This window comes from Pelophylax lessonae (genome assembly GCF_965119305.1).
Source record: "Pelophylax lessonae genome assembly, chromosome: 7".
NCBI classification, from domain to species: domain Eukaryota; kingdom Metazoa; phylum Chordata; class Amphibia; order Anura; family Ranidae; genus Pelophylax; species Pelophylax lessonae.
In genome coordinates this window covers 287,124,596-287,152,437 of record NC_138774.1, presented here as the reverse complement: position 1 = coordinate 287,152,437, position 27,842 = coordinate 287,124,596, and the positions used below count along the sequence as shown (strand labels likewise).

Genomic DNA, 27,842 nt, shown 5'->3' with positions numbered 1-27,842 from the left:
CAGACACTCTACAACCAAGGACAAAAGATGTCAGGAGGCAAACGTATCTGGATATGACAAAGAAGCTATGCCTTCCATCCTGCTGGAGTTATGGTGCGTGGTCTTGAGAACACAAAAGAAAGAAGATCTTCTTTCTTATAAATGGTTAAATTCATGCCACACTTTCAAAATTACAGAAAATTTACCTTTATAATATTTCCACTATAAGCTTACTCAAAAAACTACCATTCATAACACAAGCAAGCCATTCAGGCATTTTCTAAAACAATTACTGGTGTTCAGTTGAGGTGCTGCACAGGCAAGGGAGGACCAGGAACCTACTTGCCTGGCATGCAAATACAACCAAGTGGCCCCTTTTCCAGCATCAGCTTCCTTGGTACTAAAAAACATCCCTTCTGTCAAAAGTGGGGATCACAGGTGTGAATAGAGCAGTTAGCTATATAATGAACCCCTAATGAAGTTAATTTCTGACAAAACGCCTTGGAAGGAGCCAGACACACTGACATCATCAGGCACAATGCACACTGCTGATCGTGACCACTCAGGCACTGGGGGTCATTCTCCTTTGGTAAGTGCCCACCAGTGAAACTGTGGTGGTGTGAAATCACATAGAGCATTATACCTAGGGATTATACATATGGAGCTTTCACTGGCACTCTTTGGGACTTTTTTGGACTGTTTGAATATTACACTTGATTGGCAACTAGGAGTGAATTATACATATTTATGTGTTTTTTTTTTTTTGTTTTTTTTTTTTGGGCAGCCATTCTCAACCTGTACACCTCCAAGGAACCCTTCATAGCATTTTTTTTGGTTAGGGAAACCCCTGCTATACCAATTTATCAGGGACAGTGGGAAGAATGCCCCTTACTTCAGGAGTCAGTGGGAGGAATATCTCCGTAAAGTGGTGGTCAATGAGAAGACTCGCCCTTACTTTGGTGCCCAGTGGGAAGAATGCCCTTTAGGTAGTCAGTGAGAGGAATGTCCCCTTACAGTGGTGGTCAATGAGAAGACTGTCCCCCTTACCTTGGTGGCCAGTGGGAAGATTTCCCTTTAGGCAGTCAGTGAGAGGAATGTCCCCTTACAGTGGTGGTCAGTGAGAAGACTATCCCCCTTACCTTGGTGGCCAGTGGGAAGATAGCCCCTTAAGTAGTCAGTGAGAGGAATGTCCCCTTACAGTGGTGGTCAATGAGAAGACTGTCCTCCTTAATTTGGTGGCCAGTGAGAAGAATGCTCCTTACAATGGTAGTCAGAATGCCACCCTTCAGACATCTAAAAAGGTCATTGGTGTCTTGCCATTTGCTCCTTCAAGTGGCATTGACCCCGGAACTATGTAGGCACAGTCAAATAGGAGGTGACTCAACCAAAACCCAGGGAACCCCTAGCAACCTCTGGAGGAACCTTAGGGTTCCACGAACCCTGGTTGAGAATGGCTGATAAAGGGAATGAATGCAGCACCTTTTCGCTTATATGTTAGCTATATAATGGCTGACACTGGCGCCCACTCTCATTGATGACAAAATGATGAAGTATCTCCGCTTAGGGCCACAAACCCAACATACCTTATACAGTAGGCACATGTTTGGATGGAAGTCGTCTCTAGTTCTTCCTTGAGAACTGTTGATGTGTTATCAATGCCCATACCTACCCACCCATAGCCCCTGAGAGTATTGCATACTATCTGGATGCAAACGGTCATACCAAGACCACCAGTCTGCAATCGTCGGTAGTTTTGGACTCAAATGACCATTCTCTCTGTATCTTCATACTAACTGAATGTAGTAGGTTGCTACAGGAGCTTCAAAAGCACAGGTATGCTTGCTTAGCCTAAAAGCAGATAGTATATAATTTCACTGTAGTGACGAAGGATTTGGAGGAAGGAACCCCAATGTGTGGGGACACTCTGCTGAAAATGTTAAAGGGTCCTACAAAGATTGCAGTGTTGGAATGGAGAGAGGATCAGAGACAAGGACCATCGAAGAGTTTCAGGTGAAGTGCTTTGGGTGAAGGCCCTAAACAAAATTGAATCTCTTGAATATAGACAATGCTGTGGCACTCGAAAGACTAAACCTTCTAATCTAAACGCAGACAGAAACTCCAAGTTTCTATCCCAACAACCATGATATGATGAAGGTGTTGCAAGAAAATACTTTTTTTAAAGCACATAAAATCATTGTGACCAAAATTGCAAAATTAAGTCAATAAATTCAAATACAATCCTACCTTTAAAACCTATCACTAGTTCCAAATCTTTACCTTACCTTACCAATAAACAGAGTTAAAGTGGTTCCATTGGAGGAACTTATCTTCCCAAGATATGCTGTACACACTCCCTTCTGAGTCAGAACTAGAGCTCTCCAATCAGAAGGGGACTTTAGATTTCTTGATTGAAGAGATATAGGTCTGACTCAGCAGGAGGGCGTGTTGGACCTCTGCAGAAAGACCACTGCTTCCACACATAGAACAAGGGTCCTTCTCTCACTTGCCTTCCCAAGATGTGTTGTACACACCCCCTGCTGAATCAGAACTAGAGTTCTCCAATCAGAAGGGAGCTTAAAATTTGCTGATTGAAGAGCTATAGGTTTGATTTAGCAGGAGGGCATGTTGGATCTGCGGAAAGACCACTGCTTCCACTCATAGAACAAGGGTCCTTCTTGTCTCCCTTTTCTTCCCAAGATATGTTGTTCACGCCCCCTGCTGAAAACAAACTATTGTTCTCCAACCAGAAGGGAGCTTGAGATTTGTTGATTGAAGAGCTATAGGTTCGATTTAGCAGGAGGGCATGTTGGATCTGCAGAAAGACCACTGCTTCCACTTATAGAACAAGGGTCCTTCTTGTCTTCCCAAGATATGTTGTTCACAACCCCTGCTGAAAACAAACTATTGTTCTCCAACCAGAAGGGAGCTTGAGAATTGTTTGAGAGAAGAATTATAGGTCTGACTCAGCAGGAGGGCGTGTTGGACCTCTGCAGAAAGACCATTGCTTCCACACAAAGGACAAGGGTCCTGCTATGGCAGGGAACAGGCTTTTGTAATCAGGCTGTGGCTGATTTCTAAAGAAAACTAACAGAAAGACTTTGTATACCTTTTTGTTTTCATGAAACTGGTATTTAGCTGATTTCGGCCTTTGATGCAAACCTAAACCCGGACAGTGCACAATGCACATCCTTTGCAAGCAGCAAAGGGGGGGGGGGGGGGTTGTTGGTGCGCGTATGTACAGTATGTGAATATATGTATGGACCAAATCTAAAGAATACATTCATCACAGTGTAAATAGCATACCACAAGACACGTGGTATGGTCTGTGGGATAAAAAAAAAAAATGAAAAGGCCAAATATTTAATACAATATATAAATCAAATATCACTAGGAAACTAGGCACTTTGACATGTAACATTTCAAAGCCATCACTGTGTAAAATAATACACGATACACCATTTTGTTTTGCAGATGTTGATCACGTAATAGTTTTTCGCTGGCAGTTCGAAGGTCAAGACTGTATGATAGGGCCCCTTGGAATATTTAATTATATCAATGCTGGAAGCCCATCAACAAAGATTTCTAAATGCGTACCTAGTAGAAGTTATTCACATCCAGCTGGACTTGTTCTGTAATGTTGAAGGTTTTTCAAAATTCATCCAAGTGGCTTTCTCAGCCCTTTCTCCAATGGGTGTCATTGACATGATTCATGGTTATAAATGTGGGGGGCACTTGTGGGCCTTGACACATTCTATGGTGATCAGATGAAGGTGACTTAGTTTATTTATCTTTTACAGGTATTTATATAGGACCGGCATTTTCCAATATTGCCCTCAATGGGTTTACAATCTAAGCTCTCTAGCTCACATTTATGCATACACATGCTATGGCCAATTTAGACAGGAGCCAATTACCCTACCAGCATATCTTTGGAATGTGGAAGAGTAAACCCCTGCAAATGCAGGGAGAACAAGCAACTCCATGCAGGTAGTGTCTTGGTTGGGATTTGAACTGAGGATCCTGGTGCCAATACCCATATGGCTATAAATGCTGGGGTATGTTCCAAACACTTATCTGCCTTGACATATCCCATGGTGATTGGACTTGATTGAGTTACCCTTGTACAGTGGCAGCCTGGCCAAACGGGGTGCAGGGGCACTGCCCCCCTAATCCATGCGCCCGGCCCCTAATCTAAATACAGGGGCACCAGATGCATGTATTTCAATGTTTTTTTTTTTTTTTTGAAGCACATGATTAGAGCCTGAGGCTCTAATTGGCTTAAAAAAAGCGTGGGCTCGGGGCGCAGAGCACTGCGCCCTGAGCCCACTCACTTGTGTGACAATAGCAAATTAATATTCGCTATGGTCTTCCTGATTCTCCTCCCAGCCAATCAGAAAACGAGTCCTGAGTCCCGATTGGCCAGAGAGTCTTAGGACTCCTGGCCAATTGGGTCCCAGGATCCGCTTCCGTCTCCCGCAGGGGGGGATCGCAGCCTTCACGTCTTTCTCTAGGGGGGGGGGGGGGGGGAGTCGGCGTTGGTTTGAGCACCAGCTGCCACTGCCCTTGTGGCTAGAAATCCTAGCCTGAATCCTGACATTTATCAGCCTTGACATATTTCATAGTGGGTGGACTTGATTAAGTCACTAGGCTGCTACTGGGGCCTGGGAGCATGCTGGGGTATGTTCCTGGCTTTCATCTGTCTTGACATATTCCACAGGGATTGGACTTGACTGAGTTACCAGTGTGGCTATAAATGTTGGGGTATGTTCCTGACACTTATCTGGCTTGACATATTCCATAGTCATTGGACTTGGTTGAGTTACCAAGCTGCTCTGCCATGAACATGCTGTGGTATGTTCCTGACTTCATAAGCCTTGACATATTCAAAGGCGAGTGGACTTAATTGAGGTACCCGTGTGACTATAAATGCTGGGGTATGTTCCTGACCCTCATCTGCCTTGACATATTTATTGGTGATTGGACTTGCCTGAGTTACCCATGTGGCTTTAAATGTTGGAGCATGTTCCACACACTCATCTGCCTTGACATTTTTCATGGCGATTGGACTTGATACTAATGCCGCAAGGCAGTGCCAATACCCATATGGCTTTAAATGCTAGGGTGTGTTCCTGGCACTCATCTGCCTTGACATATTCCATGGTATTTGGACTTGATTGAGTTAGCCTTGTGGCTATAAATGCTGGGTATGTTCCTGACACTCATCTGCCTTGACATATTCCATAGTGAGTGGACTTGATTAAGCTACTATACAGCTACTCCGGGAGCATGCTGGGGTATGTTCCTGACTTTCACCTGCCCTGGCATATTCCATGAATATTGGGCTTGATTGAGTTACCATTGTGGCTATAAATGTTGGGGTATGTTGCTGATACTCATCTGCCTTGACATATTTCATAGTCATTGGACTTGGTTGAGTTACCAGGCTGCTCCTCCATGAACATGCTGGCAAAGCCTTGACATATTCCATGGAGATTGGACTTGATTGAGTTACCCATGTGGATATAAATGCTGGGGTATGTTCCCGACTCTCATCTTCCTCAACATATTCCATTATGTTTGGACTTGACTGAGTTACTCACGTGGCTTTAAATGCTAGGATATATTCCTGACACTCATATGCCTTGATATTTTCCATGGAGTTTGAAATTCATTGAGTTTCTCATGTAGCTATGAACGCTGGAGTTTGTTCCTGATGCTTTTCAGCCTTGTCTTATTCCATAGTGATTGGGCTTGGTTGAGTTACATGGCCGATCTCCAGGAACATGCTAGGGTATGTTCCTAACTTTCACCTGCCTTGACAAATTCCATGGGGATTGGACTTGACTGAGTTACCCAGTGGTTATAAATGTTTGGGTATGTTTTTGACACTTATCAGCTTGGACATTTTCAATAGTGATTGGACTTGATTGAGTTACCTGTTTGACTATAAATGCTGGGGTATGTTCCTGACTCTCATGCTGCTTTGACATTCAAATGCCCGCCCACACACTGTTTATTAGAAAAGGGCTCTTGGGAGAGGCAGTGTGCCTACGTCAATAGGAACTGGCCTCCAACCGTTGTCCATGCAAAAAAAACTTACAAGCTTGGTGATGACATCAGAGGGAGAAATAAAGGCTGTTTCTTGCTACAGGAACAAGGTAAAATAAAATAAAAAAATAATCCTGGGACATTCTTGGGTAGGATGAGGTAAAAAAAAAAACAGTTGGTGTTCCAAACAGCAGGGGTGCCAGTTGAGGTGTGTAATAGGATTGTGGAAGGTCTAAGGGTGGACCAGAGTCCTGTTGTATGACAAATAACGATAAAACTCTTGATTTCATGACTCCAGTCTATCCTTAGACACACCACAATCCTTTTACACACCTCACTGGGCGCCTCCTTCGTTGGGAACACCGGCAGGTTTTTTTTACCTCCTCCTACCCATGAAGCATATCCCCCGCCTGAGAGCCCCCTAGAGGATTAAGGATCTGGACTACAAAGGCTTTCTGAGCAACCGATTTTATGTTGTGTGTGGAGTTATCCTTACTTGTAATTATGGAGGTTTAAGTGCCTTACCCTATGGGGTGACCGCAACCACACCATTTGTAAGTTACTCTGTTTTTCTTTTTTCTATTAACTGTTTTTTTTTTTTTTAATTAGCTACTATGATACAGGTATGCACTACACTACAATGGCTCTCATCTTCAGTTGGGCACTCTGAACCATCCTATTGGATTTCATTATGTCTCCTCAGCTTGACTTTCCGGACCTCTGAGGATCACCACCACCCATATTCCAATCCTGGGGCATGATTCTCAAGGGGAGAGGGAGGTTTAGGGGAAACTTTGGATCTATGGGCCCTACGGGTCTTCATTCTGCCTCCTCATCTTGACCTTCTGGACCTCTGAGAACCACCACCACTTGTATCCTAATCCTGGCACATGATCCTCAAGGGGATTGGGAGGTTTAGGGGAAACATTGGGTCTATGGGTTCTATAGGTCCATATTCTGCCTCCTCAGCTTGACATTCTGGACCTCAGAGGACCACCACCAATCATATCCCAATCCTGGGCCATGATCCACGAGGGAGAGGGAGGTTTAGAGGAAACTTTGGGTCTATGGGTCTTATAACTGCCTAGTCAGCTTGACCTTCTGGACCTCTGAGGACTACCACCACTCGTATCCTAACCCTGGGGCATGATCTTCAAAGGGAGAGGGAGGTTTAGGGGAAACTTTGTGTCTATGGGTCCTATGGGTCTTAAATCTGCCTCCTTAGCTTGACCTTATGGACCTCCTGAGGACTACCACCACATGTATCCTAACCCTGGGGCATGATCTTCAAGGGGAGAGGGAGGTTTAGTGGAAACTTTGGGTCTATGGGTCCTATGGGTCTTAAATCTGCCTCCTCAGCTTGAACTTATGGACCTCTGAGGACCACCACCACTCGTATCCTAACCCTGGGGCATGATTTTCAAGGGGAAAGGAATGTTTAGGGGTACCTTTGGGTATTGGGGTATTGCCTTACATAAGAAGTTACTTGGATGAGTAGTGAAACATCTTTAACATTACAGATCAAGTCCAGTTGACTGTGACCAACTACTACTAGAAATACTATGACCTGGAGAAACGAGAACCTTCACAGGCAAGTGTAGTAGTCAATTAGATTGTCCTGATCTCAAGGCATTCCATTACCAATCGTTGACAGACTGAACTCCATAGAAAACTCCATAGAAAGTCACTCAAAGTAGAACATACTATACCAACAGGTTTATTGCCCTGATCTAGTCTATGAAACAAAATGTTCTCAGTTCCGAGATACCTTCAGCTTACCATACTTGATAGTGAGAAGAATGTTAAGGGTACAAATTGATCCAATTAAAATTTACTCTGCACACCATTTATTATAAATAATTTCTGGTAATAGGATATAATAGGATTAAAATTCAGATTTGCTAAGCTACAATTATGTTGAATAAATACACAAGTAGTCGATTTTTACCTTTCTCGCAGATTCTTTGGTCTATGCAGACATCCAGTACAATATAGAACGTTGTTCCTCCAATCACCTTCTCTTCCTATTTTTTTTTTTTTTTTTTTTGTAGCATTGTATCAGTTATATAAATCTATAGCTTTCTGAAGGTGAAAGGCAAGACGAAAGCATGTCACAGTGGGACTGGTAGCTATGTACAGAGGCAATTAATATTATTATTTGATTTTTTTCTTTTTTTTACATGTGAAGGCATAGATGACTATCCTAGAAACTTATTCACCAGAGGAACTTAGTGAGTTAACAGTTCTGCTCCACAATCAGTTATTATTTAATACACCACCTTGATATTCTGCTCCTAAAACATTTTTACTTTTTTTTCCTCATTCGCACGTTAAGGCTGGCAGGCTAATATTAAGAGAGTTATGGGAATAATACCTTCCCTAACTAAATCGATCTGAACAAATTTAAAGTGTTTAGGCAAAATAAAAAAAAAAAAAAAAACATATTTAGTACATTTTTGTCCACTACGTGCGCATTTCTCACATACTCTCAAATGACTGAGAGTATGTAAAATACAGTTGATCTCGTAAGTCCAGTGATCTTCTAAGCCTTTTGTAGTGAGCTGAAAACGCTGGCCCCCGCTGCATTAAAATCTAAAGCAGTGTTGTCAGCCCTACCCAAATCTACGGAGTAAAACGCGCATACATGGAGGAAGCGGGAGACCAAAAGATAAAAATGTCCAATTTTTAATTTATTGGTGTTGTGCTAAAAGACAGCCAAAACCAATCCAGGGGTCAAAGTAACTCCCTCTTATTTATGGCTACAACAAAACATAGTATACTTTAAAAATGATACAATGTTTTGTTGGAACCCTGAAGAAGGGGGAACCCCTGGATTGCGTGAAACGCGTTAACTGCTGCTCCCTGTTTGGAGCTGTGTTGTCGTTATGACATGTTATACTATCAATAAGGCTGCATTCACACCTGAGTGTAGCCTCTTTGAGCGTTTTTCCAGCATGTTTTTGTGCAGTTTTAATGCGTGATTTTAAGCATGCATTTTATTCAGCGTTTTTGAGCTTTGACGTTTTTTTATTAGCCAATAGAGAAAACTATCATCTGTTGCATCATTTGTTGCTAGATTTTTTGTTTTTATTTTTTTTCATCAACTTTTATTTCTTTTTTTATTATTATTATTATTATTATTATTATTATTATTATTATTATTATTTATTTATAGGTTAGGGTTAGGATTAGGGGCTGGGGTTAGGGTAAGGATTAGGGGTATTTATCATTTATGTATTTGTTTTTGTTAGAGTTAGGTTGGTAATACTACTACTACTAATAAGAATAAATTATTAAATAAATGTAAAATAGATACATAGATAAATAAAAATAATCATAAATAAATACAATAAATGAATACTATGTAATTATAAATAAATAAACAACCCCTAACCTTAACCCCTAACCCTTAAAAAAATAAAATACTATAATAATACAAAAATAATGATAAATAACTAAACACCCTAACCCACAGGTGTCAAACACAAGGCCCGCGGGCCGAATCCGGCCCTCCAGGCCATTTTATGTGGCCCTCGCACCTCTCCTGTAGCTGCAGGAGAACCAGTCCTCCTCCAGATCTTATACTTTCTGCTTTCCAGCAATGCCTCCAGCTTCTTCCCAGCAGCACCACAAGCTAAGGGAGGTGCACTGTGATGTAAGGGAGGGTGGGGGACTCAACTTTTGATGGTGGAGAGGCTCTTGACGTCTTATGTAAGGGTAGGGGATGCTCTTGACATCTAGTCTTACAGATACAACTGGCCCTTTTGAGGGCAATCATAATGCTGATGCGGCCCGCGATTAAATTAGAGTTTGACACCCCTGCAACCCAAAATAATAAAAAAAATTATTATTATTATTAATAATAATAATAATAATAATAAATAATGGTTTCGACAGGTATCCACTACCACTTATAGCTCAGTTCGCCGCGGCAAAGTAAGCCAGAAGTTCGCCCCCCTCCTTCCCCCCATAGCCAGCCTATTCACAAAGCACTGCGTGATTCGCGCATGCGCAGGGGAAAACCGGCTGCGAAGCCACAAGGCTTCACTGCCGGTTTCCCTTAGCCAAGATGGCGGCGCCAGCACCAAACAGCTTAAGAATCGGCTCAGGTGAGGACACCACTGGATGTCTGGACAGGCTAGTACCCTGATAGTACATGTCAGCAGCTACAGTATTTTTAGCTGCTGGCTTTTATTTTTCATTTTTTTGGTGGGGGGCCCTAACTCCTCTTTAATTATTATTTATTTATTTATCTATTATTTATTTATGATCATATTTAGTTATTTGTGTATTTATTTTACATTTATTTTTATTTTTTTTTCATTTGAGCAGAAAATCATGCAAAAACGCTCAAGTCGCGCCATTCCATTTATTTCTATGGGAATAAAAACACGCCAAAAATGCACAAATTTGCTCAATTTAAGCTACAAAAAAAGCTCCAGAACTTTTTTGAGCTTCAGCCGATTGGCTTCAGGTGACTTGGAGTGGAGATGTGAACTCCATAGGGAATGAAATGCTGAGGTGTGAATGGGGCCTTCAAGTTTGTATGGCCTTCCATCGGAGTGCCGTACATCCTCTTTTTCTTCTTTGCATCACTGACAGCTGCGGACCAAACCAGCACATGAGGATATACTGGAGGGACTGACCTTTAGTGGGCCAGCTTGGAGCAGTGTGCATCTATCTTTTTCTCTTCCTTTGACCCCCAAAAGGCGTTGGCTGTCTTTTAGCACAATACCAATAATTGATATTGGACTCTTTTTACCTTTTTGGTCTGGAGCTCCTTCCATGTATGCACCTTTTTTCTGGTCACCTGCTGGGGTGCCCACTGGAGGGTAGCTTTGGCTGTTTTGAGCAGCCTAACCTGAGTCAGTGGGCTCTTCAAATGTTTTTGCCCTCTCTCTACTTCGTATAAACTTATATCAAGGTCCCAGCGCCTCTTGGATAACTTTCTTTTTCCATTGGGGTCAAAACTACGGAATGTCTCCTTTCATGAATGAGGAGAGAAGGAGTTGTTCCGTAGTTGAGCAGAAGAGAACTGAGGAGGGGTAACAACACTGGTTGGGATTTCAATGAAGCAGAGAACCCAAGTCAAGGAAGTTAAGAACCCATTGAACTTACGGCAAATCAATCTGTATTTTTCTGCACATGTAGCATTTTTAAAGGGATAAAACATGGGGAAATGTGTACATATTGGAGATATGTACCGTATATGTTTTTTTTTTTTTTTACTTTGCCCAGACGTGCACATTACCCGTGCTTTCACTTACTGTTTGCTCATCAAAGATTTGATCGAACGAGAAAAAGTACTAACTGCCGTGGCTACAGTGGCAGACTGCTTGGCCAACTGTCCTACCACAGTATTACTCTGGGCAACTGTCCGCGTGCTAGATTCTTCCGCTGCCCGGAGCAAGAAAGTATAATTTCTCACCACTTCTTCTACTTTTGCCAGGAGCTCCTGGCGCTGGCTTTCGGAACGGATCAAAAACACCAGTTTTACAAAAGTCTCGATCAGACTGCAGAGGACCTGAAAACTGCAAGTCACTGCAGTGAGCATATGCTCCGGGTTTTTATCCACGCCAGCCATTCTTCTACAGGAAGCCCGAAACTCTTTAAATCGCATGGTCAACTCTTGTTTGCGTTGGCTGAGATGCGTTGAGTCTAGCTTGGGCTCTCCAGCCTCAGTGCTGACGACGCATTGGCGCAGCACGGTAAGGAGTTCGCTGGTATCACGTTGCACAGACATGAAGCCGTCGGGAAGGGAATAGGACCGCCCATGCAGAGCATTCACCTTGGCCAGACTGCCCTCAAAGGTAGCCGTGCGAAGATCGATCTCTTGTGTCTGATTATCTTCGTGGGCACTGCACACACTGGCGTCTAGTACTTGAAGGGTCTGGCTTAACAGTGGTGTGGTCTCTGAATTTAAGCTTATTCCTGGAAGAATCTGCATGGGAATGGAGTATGATAATTCATCCCTGTCACTGCTCTCATCAGCCGAAGAGCACCGTCGACAGTTGAAGCAGTGGCGGATGGAGCAACATTTTTCCGCTGGAATTATGTTTTCCTCTGCAGGCAATTTTGATTGGACTGCAAATACTTCTTCCTCCACCGGTAGAGTCACCAAAGGCTTTCTCTCCTCTCTGTTCCCCATCGAATCTGTTGTTTTACTTTTAAACATGGAAGGCTCCACCTCTTTCTTTTGTGGTTTAGCACTGGGTGGGTTACATGTTACTTCCTTTTTTTTAACTTCACTGGCGCTAAGCTTTTGTGGTAGATTTGTGGAATTAATGGCACTTTCTGCTCGCGTTTCACTGGTCGTAAGACACGAAGTTACCTTCTCAGATCCCCTTGACTCCAGACTAGAGGAACGCACGAGTCGTGGGTGACCTGTGCCTCGCGTTCTTGGTCTGTTCCTTGGTTCAGGCTCCAAAGAACTGCTGGGTGGGACATGGATACCTCTTGTTATACGTTTACAATCACAGCTACGTCGTTGCTCACGAGACATACCCGGCACTTTTTGAAGAGGACTGCTACGTACCTGGCATGAGCAAGGTCTAGGCACCAGGGGGTAAAGAATTTCTTGGCGTGGCCCACCTATTTTGCCCTGTGGTCTAAGCAGTTCTTCAAGGAACTCCATTTCATACTGCTTAACTTTGCGCAGCTGGGCTTGTCGTTCATCAGTTTCACGCCTCATTCTGGTGGGAAATGTGGCAGAAAAAAGTTTTCGTAACTTTAAAGGTCCTCGGTTCCTAGGTTTAGCACATTCGTCTAACTCAACTGGTGCAGGCACTTTTTCGGGGATTGTTGGGGCTACTGCTTTATCTGTTTCAGATTTGACCTTGACTTTTGCATTGTCTGTATTAAACATGAAAATGTTGGGAATCGATGGAACGTGTTCCTTTTTCTCGTCTTTTTCAACATCTTCCTGCTTTCTCTTACTAACAGTTTTCAAAGCTACATCATCAACATGAGTTTTAGTTTTTTCTTTCTTATCTGGCCTCTTGTGGCTTAAGTGTTTTTCTTCAAGGCTCATGGCTGAGCAAGCTTTAGCATGCAGTCTCTCATCATCTGTTGGGGACAAATGAAAAACTTCATGGTTTCCATTTACAGGTTTATCTAAGTTGACTGCAGAGGGCTTTCCTGGTGATAGTCCACACCTACATGGGCTATCTAAGGGTTTTTTTTCTTTCTCGCTATCTCTATCACTCAACATGGCTGATAAAGTGCTCTGGACAATTGGATTTGCCGATAAAAAACCTGCCTCTGAAGAGGCTTCTGTTGAGTCTGTAGCTATATTGGAGCTCTTCCTTGGCAGATTTTGGGAAGTCTTTGAAGGTTCTGTGGGAGTGGTTGAATTCATGCCTTCTTTAGGTTTTTCAGGAGATGTAAGTACGGACACACCATTATTTAAGTTACATTTTGGGCTTGAAGGGACAGCCAATGACTCTTGTTGTAGGCTGGTGCTGGTCAAACTTTGTTGTAACAGAGTGGGTTTTAGTAAGGGGCTAGTTTCTCTGCCCAAAGAGTAAGGAGAAGCAAGGACAGCCTGAGCAGCACAGGTCTGTATTCTAAATGGAAGGTCCTTCCGGGAAAGAAGACTTTCCTTGTTGAGGTGGTGGGCCAGGAAGTAGGCAGTGTTGTGATGTTGCTTTAAGGCAGTAACCATTTCGGATACATCAGTTAGCTCTGAAGAGTTAGTTTCATGACCAGAATCCAAGGAGGATTCTGGAGTGATAGCAGCAAGGACAATAAGGCCTGCAAAATAGAAATATATTTGACCTAGTTACGTGAAACAGACTGGCACGAAATGATAGAGTAGGGAACAGTTAAACCCTCTGCAAAGACTAAGATTGGAGGGGGAAATCCTCTAATAGGGTCACCCATTGTTGTGACAACTTTCAAAGATGGGAATTTCATTCACTTTGGAGAGATTTCCCTTCATTGCCTGTTACATCAGGAATAATTTCTGACCTCCATGTGACCAAAATGTCAACAGATTAGGTGTAAAACGGAAGTAATCTGACATATAATTGACCTGTGGAGAGAAACTTTTCTAATGTCTGTATAAAAACAATATTGTGAAAGCTCCTAAAAAATTAAATCAGCTTTTCTCAACCTTCTTGTCCCAGAGGAACCTTTGAAATATTTGTTAGGTCTCGGATTACCCCTGCTAAAGTCAAATCATTGGGGGTCAAGTAAAAAAAAATGCCCCTTACATTGGTGGCCAGTGGGAACAATGTCCCTTACATTGTTAGCCAGTAGGAGTAATGTCCCTTACATTGTTGGCGAGTGGGAGGAATGTCCCTTAAATTGGTGGTCAGTGTAAAGAGTGTCCCTTACATTGGTGGTCAGTGGGAAGGATGTTTCTTACATTGGTGGCCAGTGGGAGGAATACCCCTTACATTGGTGGCCAGTGGGAAAAATGTCCATTACATTGTTGGTCAGTGGGAAGATTGCTTCTTACATTGGTGGTCGGTGGGAGGAATGCCCGTTACATTGGTGGTCAATGGGAAGAACGTCCCTTACATTGTTAGCGAGTGGAAAGAACATCCCTTATTTTGGTGGCCAGAGGGAAGAATGTCCCTTATTTAGGTGGTCAGTGGGAAGAATATCCCTTACATTGGTGGCAAGTAGGAAGAATGTCTCTTACATTCTTAGCTAGTGGGAAGGATGTTTCTTACATTGGTGGCCAGTGGGAAGAATGTCCCTTACATTGTTGGTCAATGGGAAGATTGCCCTTTACATTGGTGGTCGGTGGGAGGAATGCCCGTTACATTGGTGGTCAATGGGAAGAATGTCCCTTACATTGTTAACGAGTGGAAAGAACATCCTTTATTTTGGTGGCCAGAGGGAAGAATGTGCCTTACATTGGTGGTCAGTGGGAAGAATATCCCTTACATTGGTGGCAAGTAGGAAGAATGTCTCTTACATTCTTTGCTAGTGGAAAGGATGTTTATTACATTGGTGGCCAGTGGGAGGCATGCCCCTTATATTTGTGGCCAGTGGCAAGAATGTCCCTTAAATTGTTGGCCAGTGGGAAGATTGCTCCCTACATTGGTGGTCAGTGGGAGGAATGCCCCAGTGGGAAGAATGCCCCATTGTTGGTCAGTGGGAATGTCCCTTACATTGTTAGCGAGTGGAGAAAATATCCCTTATTTTGGTGGCCAGTTGGGAAGAATGTCCCTTACATTGGGTGGCCAGTAAGAGGAATGTCCCTTACATTGGTGGCCAGTGCGAAGAATATCTGCGGTATGGTGGTGGGTGGTGAGAATGCTACCATTATAGACAGCTACAAAAGAACATTGGTGTAATGCAAGTAGCTCTGTCAAGCGGAATTGAATCTAGAACTATGCAGACACCAACAACTGGGAGGTAAATTTTCCCCTAGCAAACTCTGGAGCAACCTCTCTAAACCAGGGTGCCATGGCAAAATACAAATTTTTTAGTGGTCGCTGGAAGCCTGGAACAGAAATTGAGGGGAAATCATCCAATGGGGACACTTTATACAAGGACAGATGTCTAAGTGGGCATTTCTCTTATTTTTTGTTACTTCCTGTTGTATCTACAGGATAGGAAGTCAGAATAATGCACCTAAATGACAGACAGATGGCAATAAAGCCTGTCATGGGTTTTAATCATTCTCTACTGTATCAAAAAAGAAAAAAAAAAATTTGCATTAGATATACTTTAACACATTTCAACCTACCTGCTGTGGACTGAGGTGCAGCGCTGGGATAATCCTCAGAAGCAGCAAGAGCCTCCAGAGCTTGAAGCGTGGACACTAGAGCATCGTCCAGCTCCCGTGCATGATCTCTGACTGTCCTTGTCTGTACGCTGTCGATTAAAGTGACTGGTAACTCTTCATAGCCAAATACAGGGTTCACATTTGCTTTTTTCTGTACCCTGCCCTTTTCATGGCCCTTTTCAATGGTCCGCTTTGGGTCCTCCTCATCTGAACTATTGTCTCCAAATCCCGGGGGTGGGGGTGCAGCAGAAGGCAAAAAGGTTGCAGTCTCACCTACGTCCCGATCAACTGCCAAGTCCTCTCCTTTACGTCTACCCTCTCGTTCCTCCTTATGTTTCTTATTTTCTGGAGGTGGCAAGGATATGAGGTCTACTGAATTGTCTCTACAGGTGGATGACCCACATGAATTCACACACTTCACATCCATCCCACCTCCCCCAGACCGATTCTTCAGTTTGGCTTTACAGGAGTCACAGTAGAATTGGGTGCCCTCCACTTTCACCTGGCTGTCCATAGTGAAGGAACGGGACCTGCAGACTTCGGGCGGATCCGGTTCATCCTTCGATCCAGGTTGGCAGGATGCCCCCTTGGGTGTGGGATCAGATTTTGTTCTTGGTCTTGCCTCCTCTGCAACAACATTCTGGTTGACATCTCTCCCCTTCTTGTCCCGTAGATGGAGGTAGCACAGACTGATAGACTCCGGGTTCTCTGGTGGGGTGTGGGGTTCAGGAGCTGAGCCCCTTTCGGCGAAGTCTGTAGATTGGGAGGTTGGTGCCTTAACAGAAGCTGACATGCGTGACACTGTGGGCAGACTGATGTGATCTACAAGGAATAGGTAAATTTGTAAAATTATTGCCACTTTTAATAATTTTTCTACATTTTCTAATATTATTTTCTACAATACGAATGACTCAAAGTCAATGTTGAAGATAATATTTTTACAGCAAAAGTTTCTAAGGTGTCTCTTTTGATGATATTCTTAGATAGCAGGGCCTCATTTTATATACATATACAAATGCATATATTGTACATCTATACAGATCTTTCCTTTCACAGGGTAGATAGAATTGGCTTAGAATGGGGGTGGGGGCAGATTTAAGTATAGTTAGCGTATGACTGAACTTTCACCTTAAATTTACTTTCCCCTTTAATTCCAATGCATTTTGCCAAAATGGTGAAAATCTGCCAAAATTTACAAATTTTTATTACATTTTTAAATTAAAAATCTCAAATTCGATCCATCTGAATTGCAACACAGCCCAATAGGGCATGAAATAAAAAAAAAAAAAAAAGGAGTAGTTTTATGGGGTATATATTTGTTAAGCAGTGAATGTGACATTCACCAATAATTCAGTGCAGGTGAATTTTCCCATACTGTGGTTGATTTACTTGGAGGGAATGTTTGGTGAATGTCATGTTTACTACTTGGTAAATAGACATATAACAATAACTGGATATTATGCCATAAAACTCCATATTATCATACATCCCTCTCATAAATGATAAGTGTAACCCCCTAATAAATGTTGGATGGGGTATTACAAACTGCTTTGTCTGTGGCTCAGTGAGCAAAGTGGTGGATGTGTCAATAAAAGCTTGTGAGGATATCACCTGATAGTGTAAACTTCTCTAATAGTGAAGTCTTGTATTTCTATCGTCCATGCATTGGGAATGCGTTGAGCAACGCATAAGGTGTGCATGGGCTCCAAAGCCCAAAAAAATAGACAATTACTCAATGAAGTTTAGCCCTGAGAGTGGGACCTATCGCCGAAACATCCTGTACATCCTCCACAGAACAACATCTGTCACAGTAGTACAGTATAACGTTAAACTAACAATTTAGTGGTTGGGCTAAGCAAGAGCAAGTTTGTGGGCCCAGGGTGTGACAGATGGAGAAAAGTCATGGGAAGTGACTGGAAGAGCCATGAGGATAAAAAGGTGCTGCTCAGATGTGTTTACAGGCCAATGGTGGACAGAGGTTAGTGAGGAAACATTTCCAAGGTTGTGACTTGTCATGAGAGTACTGGTAAGGGTGGCCATGAGGGTGATACTTTTAGTGCCATGCAGACCAGGAGGTTGGTGAGGAAACATCTCCAAGGTTGTGATTTGTCATGAGAGTACTGGTAAGGGTGGCCATGAGGGTGATATTTTAGTGCCATGCAGACCAGGAGGTTGGTGAGGAAACATCTTCAGGGTTTTGATCTGTCCTGAGAGTACTGGTAAGGGTGACCATGAGGGCCATACGTTTAGTGCCATGCAGACCAGGAGGTTGGTGAGGAAATATCTCCAGTTTTATGACCTGTCATGAGAGTACTAGTAAATGTGGTCATGAGGGTGATACTTTTAATGCTAAACCGACCAGGAGTCTGATGAGGCAACAACAGGTTGTAGTATATTACATAGGGTATAGTCATGTGGGTATAGGGATTTGAAAAAAAAAAAAAAAACATGAGTTTTGAAGCTTTAGAGCAGAGGTTTCCAAACTTTCTGAACAAAGGGCCAGTTTACTGTCCTTGAGGCTTCAGAGGGGCCAGACTGTGGCCAGTGGGATTAGAAAACTTTGTGGTGTCGGTGACAGCAAACAGTGCCGCATCACTGATTTTAGTGGTGGGACTAGTGCCCTATTGTTAGTATCAGTGGAAGAAATGGTGCCCCATTATTGCTATTCAAGGCAGTAATGGTTCTCCATCATTGGTGTCTATGGGAGGAATGGTGCCCCATTATTGCTATTTAAAGAGGAAGTAAACCCTCCTCTACAACTTGTACCTATAGGTAAGCCTATAATAAGGCTTACCTATAGGTACTGTAAATATCTCCTAAACATGCACCGTTTAGGAGATATTTACCTTAGAAGCATCCAGTGATGTCACTGGCGCAGGCGCACTGAAGGAACGGCCGCTCGTGCCGTTCCTTCAGAACTCCGTGCCGTGACTGTCGGCTCCCGCGCGCGTGCGCGGGAGTGACGTCACCGCGGCTCCGGCCAATCAGATGGCCGGATGCCGCGATCCCGGAAGACGGGCGACTAGACATGTCGCCCGTCATCCAGCTAAGCGGACGGCACGGCGGGGGCTCGTTCTAAGGTAAGTATTTCATAATGAGCTAGTATGCATCGCATACTAGCTCATTATGTGTTTCTCTTGCAGGGTAAGTAAGAAAAAAGAAAATAAAAAAAGAGTTTACAACCTCTTTAAGGTAGGAATATGACCTCATCATTGGTGTCTATGGGAGGAATGGTGCACTATCATTGGTGTCTGTGGGAGGAATGGTGCCCCATCATTGGTATCTGTGGGAGGAATAGTGCCCTATTGTTGGTATCAGTGGAAAGAATGGTGCCCCATTATTGGTATTTAGGTAGGAATGGTTCCCCATCATTGGTGTCTGGTGGGAAGAATAATGCCTCATCATTGGTGTCTGTTGGAGGAATCGTGCCCCATCTTTGGTGTCTGTGGGAGGAATGATGCCCAATCATTGGTGTCTGTGGGAGGAATGGGGCCCCAAGAGCCAGAAAAAAATGCAAGAAAAGGGCCACATGTGGACCACAGGCCGCAGTTTGGAGACCACTGCTCCAGACACAGGGAGGTGGGGAAGGGTCATGTTACCACCACATTTGAGGGTAATGCTGTACTTTGTAAGTGAAGGGAGGTTGGTGAGACAACATTGGCCATTGTAAGGTAGATGGGGAAGCGTAATGGGGGTACAGGTATTAGAAAAGACAACGAGATTCATGCTCTAGAGCAGCCTTTCTCAACCTTTTCAACACAGAGGAACCCTTGAAATAAATTTCTGGTCTCGAGGAACCCCTTCTAGAAATTTAAAATCTACAACTCATGACACATTAGTGTGACAATCAGTGGGAAGAATGCTCCTTACTCTTGTCATCATTGGGAAGAATTACCCCCTTACAGAAAGCTAAAAGGGAACAATGGTGTCATTGGAAACTTATCTGAGAGGCAGAAATTGTCCATTGCTCAAGGAACCCCTAGCAACCTCAGGAGAAAACCTAGGGTTCCACGGAATCCTGGTTGAGAAACCCTGCTCTAGAGACAGAGAGGCAGGGAGGAGTCTTGTTACCAATACATTTGAAAGAGAAGCTGTCCTTTGTAAATGAAAGAAGGTTGTTGGTACAACAGCAGGTCATGGTATGATAGATCGGGAAGAGCCATGGGGGTACAGGTATTAGGACAGACTATGAGAGTCATGCTCTGTAGACAGGAAAGTGGGGAAGAGTCATGTTACCACCACATTTGAGGGTTAATCTGTTTTTTTTGTAAGTGAGTGGCAACAGCCCAAGTGTTCCATCTGCCAGGAGTTGGGGACTACCAGGGCTTTTTTTCAGCGGGAACGCGGGGGAACGATCTTAAAACGATCTAACCACACAATTAGATCCATTTGCGCGGAATCCTTTCTTTACTACAAGGTCTGTTAATGCTAGCTGCTGGGGGATCTTTCTTGCTGGAGGTGATTTTTTTTTGCAGGTGGGTATTATGTTGCTGGGAAGGTCTGTTGTTGCTGTTAGGGGATCTATTGTTACTTGGGGTGGGTCTTATGTTGCTGGTGGTCCATTATTGCTGGAGGGATCCATTGTGAATGAGGGGGGGGGTCTATTGTTACTGGCTGCAGGGGGCTTTATTATACTCCTTATCTTCTAACGAATTCCATACAAATTACATAGCACAACAAAGGATACTTGGTTCTGTATTCTCTAAAAAAGGGTAGTACTGGGAGATGGGTAGTTGGTGGAACCAAGGGACAGTGCTCGAAGGTAGGTATGGGCAGAGACCATGGGTGACTTGGAGAGTGGGAGTTCCTGTACCTATTCTCTGAGAAAAAAAGCCCTGGGGACTACAGTGGGCATGTCATCGGAGGGCCTTGCTGCTCCTCATAAGGGGACTTTTCTACCATCTTGTGTTGTTTGCTGGTTGTTTTTCACCACCTGAATATGTACGATGGCGTTGAGCTCCACACATGCTTCTCCCTCCCAAACTAGGTGCAGTAATCTCACATACAATAAAAACACCAAAATAAGGTTTTGACCTTTAACTATCAATTGCAATCTCAAATAAACTTTAGCAACCAGCTTAGCATCCCAAGAGACATTAAAACTGTAGTCATTCATTTGTTGGAGCTGGAAGTGGACCTTCCATTGTAAATGACATCTCATTAGCCTGTGCCCCAGAATCTTGACAGTGCTTAAGCTTTCCTATACTTAAAGCTGTTTACTAGATGTCATATGGATTTTGTGTTGTCTTCTCAACACCAGGTGACATGGGATTTAGGTTATTTTTAACTCTCCTGGAAATTATGATCCTACAACACTTGCTAAATATTTTTTTCTCCACTATTACAAAATGTTACTTTGTAAGCCGTATCTTGGACACATTGCCTAAAGTTATTATTGACTTATGCCGTGATTGTCCGGAGGAGATGCTGCCAATGTGATGTATGTTTTGTGTATAATGAGATGGCCATATGTCTGTTAGTCACACGCTTTCTATTTCAGTAAGTGTCATCATTACCAGCAAACACAAATGCCTTCTCGAGTTATTAATAGTTTTATTGTGCATGTCCGGTTGAAGTTGAAAGCCTATTTTCGATAAACTATTATACATTACTGCCCCAAATCTGTCTAAAGCATTTCAGAACATAGGATTGCTTTTTTAAGAATAACTTCATTTGCTCCTCTGATTTTTTTTTTTTTTACCTCCCCCTCCTTACCAGTTATGCAGGGTTGTCCTCGATTCAGACTCACCTGCCCAATGTTGTCCTGCTGTGATCCACTGCTCAGGTGCAACAACCCAGGCCTCCATCTTGGTCCTCCTTAGTCGTCAGAAGCCAGCTACCTCCTCCGGGTCCAGGCAGCCGGCCCCTGATGATATGCACTAGCTTTATCCACTGGCCGCTGTGTGTTCCTGCTCCTGAAGCCTCCTGAGATATGTTATAGCGTTATACCATTCTCACCTGACACTCTTCTCCACCAACATGGACAACACACCTCTTACAAGAGATTAAGACCCTTTAGTTCAGGGGTCTCCAAACTATGGCTCTCCAATTGTTGAGGAACTAAAATTTCCATCATTCCTAGTCATGTCTGTGAATGTCAGAGTTCTACAAAGTCTCATGGGACGTGTAGTTCCGCAACAGCTGGAGGGCCGTAGTTTGGAGATCACTGCTTTAGTTATAGGAGGTCTAATGCGCTTCCCCCAATAGTGGGTTGAAACAAATGGCAACCATGGGTAAGTTCTTCCACTCCATCAGTACCTCCACAGCATCCGATTATGCAATAGCTACAGTATATTAAGCGAGAAAGGACTCCACATAGCATAATACCGTAAAAACTCTTGGATTTTCTAAAAAAAAAAGAATACTCCTGGATTAATAAAGCTGAGAGTTTTTACAGTATTATGTAGTGTCCTAGCTCTCCTAATATGGTCATTGCATAATCGGATGCTGTGGAGGTTCTGGCTTAGTGGAAGAACTTACCTGTGATAACCCACTATTGAGGGAAGAGCATTAGATCTCCCAAAACTAAAGTGTCTCAATCTCTGGGAAGAGGCCTGTTGGTGAAGGAGAGTGTCACTGGCTGCATTCCACACAGTGCCAGGACAAGGTTACCTAGAGTCCAGTGTGAACATGCCAAACTGCTTCCCCCCCATCCAAGATGTATGAGCATTATGTTACATAGTTACATAGTAGTTGAGGTTTAATAAAGACAATAATCCATCCAGTTCAACCTGTGAAGGCACGCATGGCTGTAATGTTCTGATCCTTGAGATGTACGTCCAAGAGACTTTTGAAAGTAGCCATACTCCCCGCAGAAACCACCTCTTGTGGTAGAGAATTCCACAGTCTTGTAGCCCTAACAGTAAAGAACCCCCTGCGTTGCCTGAGGTTAAAACGCTTCTCCTCTAATCGCATTGTATGTCCTTGCGTCCTCATGCAATCCTTGCGACTGAATAGCTTTTTTTCTATTTTGTATCAGCAAAACTTCCCCCAAAAATTTAACACGGATCAGCATGCTTACCCCCTAAGCATAAGTTTTCCTTCTTCCTATGACAAATCCACCCTCCTGCTGAAATCCCCTCTCCAAGCACAAATCTTTGTCCCTCATCCTCCAAACCCCACGCAAATGCCCCCCCCCCCCACACAAAAAATTCACCCATCCTAGCACAAATCTTCTACCCCTCAAATTTCCCACTCCGAGTACACATCCTCTCCCCCCCCCCCCCCACTCGAAATCCCCCCTCCCAGCACAAATCCCCCCCCCCCTCCCAATTCCTCCTCCTAGCACAAATACTTCCCCCTCCAAAATTTCCCTTACTAGCACAAATCCCCCTCCATAACACCCCCCCATATTATCTCTTTCATGCACAAACCCCCCAAATCCCTCCTCCTAGCACAAATCCTCTTCTCATATCCCCCATCCCAACACAAGTTCCCCTAAATCACCACTCCCAACCCTTCCACCCAAGTATCCCCTCCTAGACAATTCTTACCCCCTGCTGCCCCCCATATTCCCTATCCCAACACAAATCCCCCCATCTCCTCACAGCCCCCTCCCACCTCACTTTATGCCACAGTGCCCAGGGTGGACACCCTCACCCTCTGCCCTCCCCTTGTCCAGACCCTGATTCCACACTTGAATTGTGGACATCTTTTCTCTATTGTTTAATAATTACGAATGTTTACTAAGAATTTAGCGCTGGTCACTTTTTTGCACACATTTTTGCACATCTGTTATGAATCGAAGGATAAAGTGGACCTTCACCCTCTTTCACTACTTTCCTCCACTCCATCCCTCCTTCCACCCTCTATACATATTGTGCTTGCTTTTTGTTACCTTTTTTTAAGCAAAAATGTCTGACTCCCATCTCCCCATGCACGACATTCTCCTTAACGCCTCGTACACACGCATCGAAAATCGGCAGGGAATTTTCATCCGGCGACCGATCTTCCGATTTTCGGCTTGTTAGTATGATGCTTCCGACAACCGACTCCGACTTTTCGGCCGAAAAAAATCTGGTGTGCAGGCTATAAAATTTTTGTCCGCTGTCAAAATACGGCCGATTTTAGTGCAGTCAGTACAGATTTAGACAGGGAAAAATCTAATGAGCAAGTCTGGGCATGCTCAGAGAAGAAAGAATACAAAGAAAGCAAACCAACACATGACATCACTTCTGAAGTAGAATTTTGTTGGGCGAGAAAATTCGTGTGCAGTCTAGGCACATTCCAACCAACAAACCACAACTCTGGACAAAAGACGGATGATCGGTCGGCCGATAATCGTTGCGTGTGTACTAGGCTTAAGTCTTCTTTTCTATGACAGCTAGAACTAACCAGAGCCCCACTGCTAGGGAGAAATTTTCAGGTTACCAATTTGCTGCCCACTACCACCCCACACATTATCAGTTCCAGTCCCTCACTAGGGACTTAATGCAGTATGCGATCTTGTTGGGATCTTGTAACATGCAACTCAAATTACAATTTGGATGTTTTCCTCCCCAAAATCTGCTCACAAAAGCAGAAGAAGAGGGCTGGAGCGGTCATGTGGACACAACTTTTAACCTAAATGTTAGGTATTTATGACAAGTTTTCAACTACATAAATACAGATATCTGATGATGGAAAAAGGGTGAACTTGAGTTGGTAAGAATATTGCTAGCTGGAATTCAAGTTTTAAAAGATAGAAAAAAAAAATAAAAATCGAAAAAGTTTTTTAAAAGACAAAATTTGAAAAACTGTTATAAAAGAAAAACAGAAGAGTCAAGAACAGAGAAAAAAAAACAAAAAAACGTATAATTACTTATCAGCCATCCATCAGACAGATGTCCCTTCTCATATGGAGCAGACTGAAAATAGAGGTTTTTGACAGCTGTCTGGGAAAACAAATCTTCAGCTCTTGATGTGCTGGTTGAAGTCATACACAGCCAGGATGCTAAGAGCATAGAAGTTTTTTTTTTCGCTGTGGAAATGCTCTTCACAGTTGGATGGTTATCCAGTAATGCAGATACTAATTCAAGGAACCGATCTTAGCAGTGAGTCATTCGTAAAAGCTGGTACAACCAAGCCTTGGCTTCCTGCAACTGTGAACTAATGCAAAGAGAAAAGCCCAATGGTGAAGAAGGACTTGCCTAGTCCCTGGACACCCGTTCTGGTGACATGTCCAAATGCTTTTAGAACCCTCAGACTCTTGACACTGGCCTCCTGAAACTCTGCACTAATGCAAAGAGAAAAGCTCTGTGGTGAAGGAAGACTGATGATTTGCTGTATAATATGGCTTAAGATTGGCCTGCTTACAGCAAATACCTGGATACCTACAAGTTGTAAACTACTTTGAGAAAGAAAATGCAACACTGCCAGTGACTCTGCCACTCCTTGAATGGCATGGTTGTGCTTTGTAGGAGATTCTAGTTCTTCCACAAATCAGTTACACGGTCATTGGACATCCTGTCTGGTAAGGCAGACCATCTTGACAATTTTGACCATCTTGACATCTTGAACATCAACATTTGAACATCTTTACCATCTTGACTCTTGACAATGGCCTCCTGCAACTCCTCATTAGTGCGGGGAGTAATGTCCTATGGTGAAGGATGACCTTGATGACTTACTGTAGAACAGGGGTGTCAAGCTCAATTTCCTCAAAGGGCCGATTGTATCTGGGGTGTGCAACGTACAGAGCGCAGGGTACAGAAATGAATTATGTACAGAATGCACAGTTCAGGATTACGGTACGTGCAGAGTACAGAGTTCAGGAGTGCACTACAAACAGAGTGCAAAGTTCAGGAGTGCGTTATGTATAGAGTGCAGGGTTCAGGCGTGCGCTATGTACAGAGTTTAGGGTTCAGGCATGTGCTATGTACAGAGTGCAGGGTTCTGAAATGCTTTACGTACATAGTGCAGAGTTCAGGGGTGCAATGTGTGCAGAGTTCAGAGGTGTACTATGTACAGAGAGCAGAGTTTAGAGGTGAGCTATGTACAGAGTGCAGAGTTCAGTTTGGTTTGCTGTAGGCTGGCTGGTAAGTTGAGCCGGCATTTTTGTTTTGTCTTTCTTTGACATTATTCAGGGTTGTGCTGTGTAAAGGGTGCAGGGTGTGCACTGCAACCCCAACTCCAGCCCTCCCCTTGAAGGCTTCCTCGCATGTCCTCGACCTGGCTCTAGTACCTTCCTGTGTAGGAGGAGCACATGAAGGGAGATCGTTCTCTCCCTCAGATTCTGGAAATCTGTTCCACTGTTAGCGCATGGAGGGTGTTAGATCCAGGAGCCGCTGAGAGCAAAGCTTTCCTTTGTATACACAGAAGGCTTCTGTGTTTACAAGTGACAGTGGGGAGTGGGAACAGAGGAAGAGAGCCGGACGGGGCGGAATGGAGTTTCACCACGTTGCGGCTACAAAACTGGATGCGAGGGCCACATGACAAGGCCTGGTAGGCTAGATTCATCCTTGTGACTTACATCTGGCATGTGCTGTAAAATATGGTTATGGATTGGTCTTTCTATGCCAAGTACCTAGATAGCTACAATTTGAAAACTGGAGAAGAAATGCGATGCTTCCAATGACTGTCATATCTTGAAGAGCATGAATGCGCTCTGTAGGAGATTCCAGTTTTTCTACAAAGCATTTACACTGTCTTTGGCCATCTTTTTGATGACTTACGCATGTCCACATTTCTCCTGAAAACTCTTGAAATTGGCTTCTTAAAACTCTGCACTGGTGTGAAGACAAATGGTCTATGGTGAAGGAGGACCCTGATGATCTGCTGTAGACTATGGCTATGAATATGTCTTGCTTACGCCAAGTATCAGAATACCCTTAAGTTGGAAATTGCCATTGGAAAGGAAATGCACTTGACTTCCACGCCTTGAAAAACATGAATGAACTCCGTAGGAGTTTACAGTTTTTCCACAAAGCATTTGCACAGTCTGGACACCCTTTTTAGTGAAGCAGATGATCTTTGCACATGTCCAAATTTCTTCTGAACACTAAAACTCTTGACACTGGCTTCCTGCGACTCTGCACTGGTGTGAAGAGAAATGCTCTATGGTGAAAGATGACCTTAATGACATGCTGTGGAATATGGCTATAGATTGGTCTACATATGCCAGGTACCTAGATATTTCCTGAAAACTGCCACTGGAGAGGAAATGCCCCACTGCCAGAGACATGCGTTGAATAGCATAGATGACCTCTTGAAACCTTGAATAACTTACAAAGCACAAATGAGCTCTGTAGGAGATACCAGTTTTTCCACAAAGCAATCGCCCAGTCTCTGGACACCCTTTCTGGTCAAGCAAAGCATTTTTTTGGTGATTTGAGCATGTCCAAATGTCTTCTGGACCCTAAAAGTTGGAACATTTCTAGAGCTGTAAGATATCATGCTGTACCGAAATGTTGATTAAACGGAGCTTGACTTCAAGATCCCCTCAGTTCTCCACCCAAACATACCCCTTCCCACACATAAGGTATACCACAAAAAGACATCTTGATACACATCCAACAAATTAGGAAACAAAAATCAGAAATGTCAAACCCAATATTAAAGCATTAAACTTTCTAATCAGTCCCATCCCATCCATCTTCTTTCCCCCCACCATTTTTTTTCCCCCTATAGCAAATATAACTCAAACAATCCTGAGCTTTACATACCTTAAATCAAGGTATGTTCCACATAACCACGTGACAAGCCAGATCCTTCTTCTACAGTGGTGGATGGTCCTCAACGTAGAATGGCACTTACGTTCTAACTAACAAGCACTGTTTTCATGCAACATACTGGAATCCCAAACTGCTTGACATTTTGGGCTCGCTCAGAAAGTGGCTGGAGAGGCAAATAAATCATCTGAGGTTTAGTGTTGCAGGGTTCCTCCTCTTCTCCTTGTTAGAGGGAATCCACCTGTCTGGTGGCTACCCCCACCTGCAGAAGCTATCCTGATGTCATTGAGGTCCCAGCTGTGGCAGAGCTGGGGGGCTGTCATGGACTTGCAATAGTGTTTGGCAGCTTACCTGTTCCTTCATGTCTGTATTAGAGGCCAGACTTCACTTCTGGTTCCCTTTTATCATCTCTCCTTCCTGTTCCT

At 43.6% G+C, this 27,842-nt stretch overlaps 1 protein-coding gene and 1 long non-coding RNA gene across 2 annotated transcripts in view; one reads left to right on the top strand and one right to left on the bottom strand.

Annotated features, from left to right (window-relative positions):
- Positions 1-2,097: 2,097 nt before the first annotated feature.
- On the top strand, positions 2,098-3,006 carry LOC309560830. The gene is made up of 3 exons (XR_014225525.1): positions 2,098-2,532; positions 2,730-2,762; positions 2,936-3,006. It is a non-coding gene; the product is annotated as an uncharacterized lncRNA (long non-coding RNA).
- An 8,134-nt stretch (positions 3,007-11,140) lies between these two features.
- FRMPD3 (FERM and PDZ domain containing 3) overlaps positions 11,141-27,842 on the bottom strand; it is a 156,906-nt gene continuing 140,204 nt past the window's right edge. The window contains exons 15-16 of the mRNA XM_082263952.1: positions 15,731-16,591; positions 11,141-13,779 (exon numbers count right to left, since the gene is read on the bottom strand). Of these exons, the coding sequence (XP_082120078.1) occupies positions 11,291-13,779; positions 15,731-16,591 (3,350 nt within the window). The 3' untranslated portion in view covers positions 11,141-11,290. The remainder of the gene's footprint in view (positions 13,780-15,730; positions 16,592-27,842) is intronic.